Here is a 9641-nt window from a genome sequence, read left to right on the forward strand (position 1 = left end):
GAGCCTGGGGCCATCAGCTCAGCTCCCTGCAGAAACTCTCCCCACCATGTCCAACTTAGGGGGTGGGGTACAGTGGAGGCCACAGTGCCCCCCATATGTTCACATCTAAAGGCTCAGAGGCAGAGACAATTGTGACAGGCCTCTCTCCACAAGTTCGACCTGAAATAAACACTGTCAGTCTTCAGATGATTTACTTCCTGGGAAACACATTCAGTCTTACTCAAAAGTTTTCCATGACTCTTATTACTATATAATTTCTCCCACTATTAGTTATTGTTATCATTATTCAGAAACAATGTCTTAAATTGTAGTGTGAACTTTCCTTTTGTTTCCTAGCTTTTATTTTTTTCATGCAGGGGAGAGGTTAAAAGTTGACAAGAGTACAGTGAGAGAAGAATTTATATTTCAATAAAGTGTTGTTGCAAAGTAGCAAGCTTGTTTGTTCCCTTTCTCAAAAAGAAGCAAAAGAAGGGGGGCAAGGGAGAAGGGAGGGAGGGAAACTGACAAAGAAGGGGAAAGAATTTGAAAGGCACAAGGGAGATAATAAAACACTGGAAACAGTGAAGAGGGAAAGAAGGAGAAAGGAAGGAGAAGAGGGAAACACTGAATAGAGGGGAGGGGTGGTTTCTTGCTTGTTCACAATTAGGCTTCACCGGCCATCACGCCAGCAGAGTAGTAGCAACCCAGCTGCCTCTCTATAGGATGAATACCTCAGTCTTGCTGAGAACACAGAAGCCAAAATGCATTTGAAACTTCTGGAGAACTTTGCAAACTGGAGACTATAAAACGGGGTGGTTTCCTTCCTTCTTTTCCACTGAACCATGCCATCAGGAGTATACATCACAAGAATTACCATTAGCCATCCCAACCTTCTGGGGAGAAAAGGATGTTTTAAAAAATGTTTGTTCTCTTCTGTCTTCCTTTGGACACAAGCTCATTAACCTACATCACTAAGGAGAAAAATATATTTCCCTGGACCTGTAACTGAGTGTCTGAAAATAAAACAAAAACAAATTATGCCTATGCCCCCCAACCCAACACTACTTATTAACAACCCCCCCAGAAGCTTGGGGTACTGTGTCTGCAATGCTAAAGGCTGCCAGCTCAGGTCACTTAAAGAGGCTTTCCTTCTATTCACTGTAGTGCTGGGGGAATTCGCAGCTCTGGACTTTTCTGCATTGGGCTAGGTGACTAACGCTGAGGGGCAGCGCCCAGCTCCCTGCTCCCCCTCAGCTAATTGAATCATGGGGCGGGGGGGGGGGGGGTTGCCTGAGGAACCTGCCCCTGATACAAGGAGATGAGATCTTCCCACATTCCCCGGGGACTTCCTGGCAAAGTGGGAAAAAATTAGGAAGAGACATCAGAAACATCCACCAGACATTTCCCAGTAAGCTCTGATAAAGGGGCTGTTTCTCCACCCTTCTGCTCCAGGGGGTAGGTGTGATTTCTCCCAAGAACGGATGATAGAGATGATGCTGCTGCTGCCGCTGATTATGGTGATGGTGGTGGTGGTGGTGAGGAGAAGGAGGAGGAGGAGGAGGAGGAGGAGGAGGAGGGAGGAGGAGGAGAGGAGGAGAGGAGGAGGAGGAGGAGGAGGAACTCTTTACCCAGGAAGCTTATGTAACTTTACCCAGGAAGCCTATGTAACACACTGTGTGTGTGTGTGTGTGTGTGTGTGTGTGTGTGTGTGTGTGTGTGTGTGTGTGTGCGCGCGCGCGCGCGCGCGCGTGCTCCTCTAGACTTATTTGAAATCTCTGATGAGGCCAGGTGACCTGTACCCATTCATTCAAAGCAACAGACGTCTTCAAACTATTTTTGTCACTGTTTTTAATTAGATTTATCCTTTAAAACAGAAAGTGCATATTACATTTCACGGGTCTGGCGAAGGGGCTGCCTTTTCTTTACAAACCGAATTCCTCGTATAAATTAATAAATGTTAAAGAGGCTAATATATCACGGTTATTAGCTTAAAAAGAAAACAATTTACATATTCTATAGTATTTCTTATGATACAAAAACACTTCGAATTTAATTACAGCAACTAAATGGAATTTTTATGTTCTGACCCAGAGCGCTTGTAACAATTCCCATCATCTACTTTTAACACGCATTTTTTTTATCAGAAAGGAGTTAAATTAAATACAAGGTAGTGTAGCCCCTCCCTCCCCAATATTTTCTTTAAATCACTAATAAATAGCAACAAACGACTGTGCAATTTCGGAAGGGAACCCAGAAGCTGGTGTGAGAAGCTTGCGGGTTCTGCAATTTCAGGCTTCAAGTCCTGGGGCAAGGCGGAGAACCTGGGGCTGTCCTGGGGGCCCAGCGAGGTCTGCCAGGGCAGTAAGAATTGGTGAAGGGGAAAGAGCCTGAGGAGGGGGTGAGACGGGAGGTGTCTGTCTGGGGATGGCGGTGACATTCTTTTCTAAGATACCCAAGTTAAAATGAAAGGCGGCCAAGTGTTGCGAATAGCTCTTAAAACCAACAGGAGGAAAGGTCCATCTCTTTATACCAAATTCCAAAAAGCATTTTACATTTTAAATATTCACAATAAAGTAACTTCTAGTCAGTGTGACTCACGATTTATTTACACAGAGCCTTCAACGGGTGACTTAGTGGGCAAAGCAGTTGCGGGCAGTAGGGCCTCCCTTTTTTTCCCTAGGTGGCAGACACCCTGCGTGGCTCGGAGATTCCCACCAGGCGTTGGCTGTGGACTCTTCACTAACAGGACCCCAGAGCTCAGGGGCCGCAGAGCAAGGGACCGAGCCTGAATGGGGCGGGGGAGGGGGTGCCTGACGCCGCGGGTGGGAAGGGTCCAGGGGAGCCGCGGGGATGCGGGTTCGGCTGCGGGCTTTTAACGCAGTGCACTCGGCGGGCTCCCTTCCTTCTCGTCAACGCGCCGTCCTATCCCCCTCAACCCCCGCCACGATTTCTAGGTTAAAAAAATAGATATGTACATCTTAGAAAATAGTAAAGGCCCGGGGAGCAGCCGCGGTGCTGGGCCCGGGGGGTGACCGGCTGAGGGGCGCGGTCGTGGTGGCCCAGGATCCCGGCGCTGCGGGAGGGCAGGCGGCGCTCAGGACGAGCCCTCAGCCTCGGACGCGTGCAGCAGGAGGCCGCCGCTGCTCGACTTGTGCTTTTTCAGCAGCTGCGTGATTTTCTCGTCGTCAGAGTTCGGGTCCAGGGGCTTGTTGTAATCGTCGTCGTCCTCCTCGTTCTCCGAAGTCCCCTTGAGCCGCTCGGTCTCCGAGTCCTGCTTCTTCTTGGCGGTGGCCATCTCAGCCGCGTGCTTCTTCCTCCACTTGGTCCGGCGGTTCTGGAACCAGACCTGAGCTCCGAGAGAGGGGAGGGCAGAGGAGAGGAGGGAAGAGAGGCAGGGCCGGGGCGAATTGAGCGCCGGAAGACCCAGGCTCCCACTTCGCCACCCTCTTTTGCCGTCGTCCCCTGCCCCTCCCCGGGGGTCCAGGCGTCAAAGTCAGACTGGTGGCCTCACTAACCCACCGCCGTTGCCATAGCGATAGTAACACAAGAGCATTGGGGCCGCCAGTAAGCCATTTCTCCAAAAGAGTGAAAACAAGAGTTGGGACGAGTTTCCCTAAAAATAAACTTGCTTTCTTACATTCCAACTGGAAACGGAAAACTTGCTCAGTTTTCCGGCAGTGGCAGATTTTAGTCCTTAACTGTATTCGTAGATTAAGAAGTTTCAAACAACAAGAGTGCCCCCATAACGTGTACAGAAGAGCACAGTGTTAAATCCAATTATCTCTACTGTGTTTCTCACTTTCTGAGCACTTGACTGTTCACTTATTTAAGGCCTGAACCCCCACTAACTTTGTTGGTCAATCCCCCCCTCTCCTTAAGATATCTGCTCCGAAGTTTTCTGGTAAAATGACAACTTCAATTTAGTCATAGCAACCCACACAGAGGCATGCAAATATTTAACCGCTCAGTCAGAATTATTACGGTGGGGCTGGTGCTGAGTTTCTTTCCCCGTCCTCCATGTTGCTCATAAAACCAAAGTTAAAACAATGCTACTAGCTATTTCTAAATTGAAAGGTTGCCCATGACATTATTTTTTATTATGGTCTTGACTGTTCTTTCAAACATTAGTGTAATATTCCTCCCGACTAAGACATTCATTTGAAATACAAATAAGTTCACCTGTTCATGATGTTTGACATGGGTTTGACATGGGTCATCTTTAGAATCAGGAAATAAACAACCAATTTTCTAAACATTTTGAATTGCCCTCTTTTTATGCTCCTGATCTGTTATGTATTTTATCCAGGGAATTAGAATTGTTAAGAAAAGTGATTTTCTTTATATTGCTATAATAATTCACTTCTGGCCATATGGACATATTTATGGTGACAAATGAAGACCTCCAGATTAAGGTGGTAGTCACCCACTGCAAAATAATTTCAAATGTGATAGTTTTCTAATGGCCACATGAAAAATCTCCATTGAAATATACTATGTGAAAAAAAGAAATATATTGTGTGATGCTTGGCTAGCAGGGAAATAACTCTAAGTTACAGGCTTGAGGATATTGCTCTTTAGTGAGAAACAACATAGAAAGCAGACCCCTACACACACACACACACACACACACACACACACACACACACAGGAAACAAGTGTAACAAACTGAAATGGACAAAGAGAACACAGAAAACCAGTAAACCATCAGATGGAATTTACACAACAGGTTCAATCCCTTTATTTTGAGGGACAGATTTCTAAAATTTAATTCCCTAGAAATGAAGTAGACAACTCAATTATAAGCAAGGTGACATCTTACTTGCAAATTGTCATAAACTGCAGCATCTTAATTCTGTGGATAAACTTGCTTTAAGTAGAATTCAACCCTATAGTACACTGAAAATCTTGTCAGCTCCTTCGGAAAATTACTATTCCAAAACCATCATCTTCATCTAAGCCAAAAGCAAGTTTTATCAGTGTTAAGTTCCACTGTATTCATTTTACCTTTAATCTACAAATTAATAAAGAAGCACCGTCATGCTGATCTCCGTTAGGAAATCATATATCTAATGGAGCCTGAATTGACAAACAAAAGCTGGAGTGTCTTTACAAATAAAACAAATCAAGCTTTCTAATCGGCGCGATCTGTGCTATTTCCTTAATGCTTTTATTCTCAGATAAAGGCAAGTCTCCCCAGCACAGGCTGCAGTCTAGATTAGCCTAATTTCTAAGGCAAAGACTTGATTCCTTTTGTTCAACAGTTTGCCTCCAAAAGACCCCAGGGCCTGTGCGACCCCCAAACCTCTCCTCAGTTCCCCACTTCTCCCCAGGCTCCTCGGAGCGCAGCCCCACCTCCATCCGGATTGTTAGTTTGGGGAAGAGGGAAAATACAGGAGCGTGCGCGTGACACACACACACACACACACACACACACACACACACACACACACACACACACACGCGCGCACACAGGCACACACATACACACACATGCACATGTGCACGTCGGGGAACGCTATCCCTGGAGGTGTCAAAGGCCCACTCACCTTGACCTGACTCTCCGTCATCCCCAAAGAATAGGCCAAGCGAGCTCTCTCTGGCCCTGCCAAGTACTTCGTTTGTTCGAAGGTCTTCTCCAGGGCGAAGATCTGTTGGCCAGAGAATGTGGGTCTTGTGTGTTTTCTCTTCCCATCTTTGTCCAACAAAATGGATCCCTGATCTGCAAAAAACCGATATCATAACAAGGGAGGGAATGGACAAGCAGCTACAGTGCCCCATGGGGAAGGAGGGCGGGAATAAGGAGCGAATTAGCAAAGCTGTGTTTTGGTAGTATCCGTTTATTCGTGCCCAGCTCTTCCTTTTGCCAGCTCATACCCATTACTTTTGTCAAGGCCAGGTGAGGTTGGGGCAGCAGTAAATACTTTCTGCTTAACCACAGTGCCAAATAGCTCGGTAGGCCACTGCTAAGGAGTGCAGGGCTAAAATGGAACACACACCCTTATACTAAGCAGTAATGCATTGGAAAGGTCACCTTCGCCTCCTGGGTCAGTCCCTGTGAGCATGGAAGATAAGTAGTTTGGTATGAAGGTAACCAAGTTTTCATTTTATATTATAACCACCACCCCCCCGCCCTGTCAGTTCCCTAACCTGTGTTGGGCAACAAACGGCTCCTTGTGCTTTGCACACTTGAGAGCTAACAGGCCCCTAGTCTGAGGCCGCTGCCAGCTGGAGGAAGAGAGGACAGAGGGCCACAGCTTTTGGCGATACCTATATTCAACACTGATACATGTCCCTGACACCCCAATAACCCCGAGGAGTCACCTTCCGAAGAAAACCTCACTTGGTTCCCTCAGTTACTAAAGTTATTGCCACTAAGCCCCAAGTAAGGAGGTCCAGTGACTTGTACTAACTTAGGGAACTTGGTCACCGGCAAAGAACAGAGTGAGAAAAGGTTTTGAGCCTGGCCCTGGACGCCATCTGGGGGCTAGGAGCCTTCTAGGAGCTGTGGTCCACGACTACCCAGATCTTGGGACCATTGGCTTGACCCAGAAAAAGTCTTTGGGAGCTCCTTCTGTTACATGTCACATTTCTCCACCTCTCCTTTCTTGTGTTAGGCCACTGAGTGTCAAAATGCCTCTTCAATGAGCCCAGGTCCAACTTGCCCAGGACCCTGGGAAAGCCCAGGCCTCGCAGCACCTCCTCGCCCCAATCTGGGAACCACCAGCACGGCTTCAGCAGGTTAGCTGTGTACTGAGGGTGTGCCGCGGAGATGGCAAAACAAAACAAAACAAAACAAAAGCAAAAAACCGGGAGCTGGAGACATCAACGGAGGAGGTGTGCTTGCAAATGCCTGCTTTTCCTGGGGCGGTGGGTGGTTGACCTACCTACCCTCTCGGTTTGCAGAAAACACCGGCCAGGCTACTGAAGGAACGGTTAGCAGGCTCTGGTTAGCAAGAAAGAGCCTGAAAAACGGGGGTGCTGAGACCTTTTCCCGCTTTCCAACTCTAACCCAGAGCTGCTCAGTTTCAGGAACAGCCCAGACAAAAACTCGCCCACTGCGCTGCCTTCCTATCCAGACACTTGCTCTCCCGCGGAGCCGCGGCCTGCCTGAGACTTTAGGAGCTCAGGGAAGCGTGCATCCCTTGCTAGACGCCCAGGCCCAGACAACATTCTGCAGTTCTGGTACTATCCAACTACTGGGATGGCCAGGAGGCCCGGCCGAGCGACCCGCAGGCACACTAGGGTGCATTACCCAAGAGCAGGCATAGAAAGCAGGGCCCCGAGCCGCGATTGTACTCACGGGGGGTACAGGCCAGGCGTGCATCCCTCCAAGGCGGGCTCTGCATCACCCCGGGCCAGAAGATGGGCGTCCGGCCGGGCAGCTCTGCCAGGGGCTTGGGGTACCGGCCCACGGCAGCCACGGCCGCAGCGCTGGGGCTGAAGTAGAGCCCGGGCGGTGGCGGTGGCGGGCTCAGGCTGCTGAAGCGGGGCAGGCCGGCCAGCAGGCCAGCGGGCGACGACGCGGCGGCGGCGGCGGCAGCAGCAGCGGCGGCGGCGGCCGCAGAGGCCGAGGTGGCGGAGGCGGACGAGGAAGAGGAGGAAGAGGACCCCGAGGGCGAGGCAGAAGGGAGGGAGGCCCCTGAGGCCACCGGCATGGAGGGCCGGCTCAGGATGTCGTTGATGCCGTGCGGGGTGGCGGCTGAGAGCTGCTGTGGGGGGCTGCTCAGCGACGAGAGGCCCCCCGCGGCCGGGGGCTTCAAGCCACCTGGATTGTGGGTGCCCAAAGGCGGGGAGGGCGATGAGGACGAGGAGGACGAGGAGGAAGAGGGGGGCCCGGTGGGCAGCGGGGGGTAGGCGGCGGGGTACAGCGGGGTCTTCATCTCGGCCATGCTGTGCAGGGCGGCCAGGGGCGGGCTGCTGAGCAGGAACGCGCTCTGCCGGGGGCCCTCCATCGCCCCCACAGCTAACATCCCACAGCCAGGCCCGAACCCGCAGCCGCGCAGGCCGGTGGCCCCGCCGGGGCTCAAGAGAGCCCGATGTGCCGGGGGCGAGTGGAGTGTGGTTCGGTTCACTCGGAGGCGACCGGCCAATTGAGCCGAGGCCGGGGGCGTTGGGAGCTGCTGTCCGAGCAGCGCAGCAGAAATGTCCAAGCGCCCCGCGGGAGGCCGCGGCGGGCGAGGGCGGCGGGAGTGCAGGCGGGTTCGGAGTTGCTTTAGTTCGGAGAGTCCCGGCTTCGGTCGCCGGCGCTTATCCCTCGTTCCCGGCTCAGAGTGCTCTACTTCTCATCTTCTCCACCCCCTCGGGAAATCACCAAAACAAGCCCAGGGCCGGCCCCCGAGAGTTTGCAACAACGCGGGGAGCCACGGAGCGCACACTTTGATGTAGGAGGATTGGGGGGCTGGCTCGCCCTCTTTGGGGAGCTTCAAAGAGTGCCGCGTTCCGCCCGGTGCGCGCCTCTAATCCTGCTCGGACGCTCAGTGCTCGCCGCAGCGCAGCTGGTTCGCACTAGCCGCTACTCGCTCAAGGGACAGAGCGCAACCCTCCCGCGGACCCCGCGCTAGTGCGCCAGAAAAGGTAGTGCCACTGCTCCGGCGGCCTAGGGACTTGGCGCGCCCACGCGCCTGCTTCCCCTCTGGCCCACGCGGCACCCGAATAGCGGTAACGAAAAGGAAGAGAGAGAAAAAACAACCCTAAGTGTGAAAAGGCTGACGGGTCGGTTCCCGCTCTGATCGTCCGTCCGCTGCTGGAAACCGGCCGCCCCACCCCCCTGGCGCCCTCTCTTGCTCTCACTCTCCGCCTTCCTCTCGCCTCTCTGGCATTTCTCCTTGGCTTTCCAGGCTTCGCTCTTCTAAGCCCTGTCCTCTGGCCAAACTGACCCTCTCGGCGGCTCTTCCCTTCTCTCCTCTCTCCCTCCGGGCCTGACAGTTCGGATGAAGCTCTCAAAGGTAATAAAACATTTGCACCCCTCCCTGCCTCTCTTTAGCTGGGGGACGCAAGGGAGGGGCGGTGGGGGGCCAAAATGAGAACTTTCAGGGACGTCACTCTGGGGCGGCTCTGAGGGGCGGGACCGAGGAGCTGGGCGCAGGTCTTGGGCGTAACCACCGCCTCCAATAGCGCTCAGTTTCTGCCTGGCCTCGATCCTGGGGCACGCCCACCAGAGAGCGCCACATCCTCTGATTGGCTGAAGCTGGGGAGCCGTAAGGCCGCGCCCGCCTAGTCCCCTCCCCAGCGTCCTTTGGGCGGAACCGAGAGGGGAGGGACCTGGCGAGAAGAGTGGTTCCAGCCCGGGGCCAGCGGTCCGGCTCAATTAATTGTGCAAAATAAAATGGAAAAGGGGAGGAGGGAGCAGGGACGAAGAGGGTATTACTTTTTAAAGAGAGGAATAATGAAAAGCCAACCCTTTTATGGAAAAGAGGTTTAAGTTCGTCCCTTCCGCCCACACCAGCTCACGTCATCCTCTCCTACTTCCCCTACCAGTTCTAGGCGCCTCACCTCGAATGGTGTCTGGACCCTTGCGAAACGGAGCCAATGGTGCAGGCAGCCGGCACATCCCCGGCCGAGTTCCTTCTTTGAAGGGATTAATTAAAGGCCATCTGGGCTCTTCCAGAATTGTGTAAATTAATTTGTTGCTCCTTAAGCCTGTAGATGATCTTAATCCCCTC

The 9641-nt window shown here is 52.2% G+C and overlaps 1 protein-coding gene across 1 annotated transcript; it reads right to left on the reverse strand.

The window, feature by feature from the left end:
• Positions 1–1887: 1887 nt before the first annotated feature.
• On the reverse strand, positions 1888–7949 carry LOC100772326 (homeobox protein Nkx-6.1). Its single transcript, XM_027388526.2, has 3 exons — positions 7280–7949; positions 5526–5698; positions 1888–3325 (listed from the first exon to the last, which is right to left on the reverse strand). Exons 1-3 carry the CDS (start codon positions 7947–7949, stop codon positions 3074–3076), a joined length of 1095 nt encoding a protein of 364 aa, XP_027244327.1. The 3' UTR covers positions 1888–3073.
• Positions 7950–9641: the final 1692 nt, after the last annotated feature.

The sequence above is a fragment of the Cricetulus griseus genome (genome assembly GCF_003668045.3).
Source record: "Cricetulus griseus strain 17A/GY chromosome 1 unlocalized genomic scaffold, alternate assembly CriGri-PICRH-1.0 chr1_1, whole genome shotgun sequence".
NCBI lineage: Eukaryota > Metazoa > Chordata > Mammalia > Rodentia > Cricetidae > Cricetulus > Cricetulus griseus.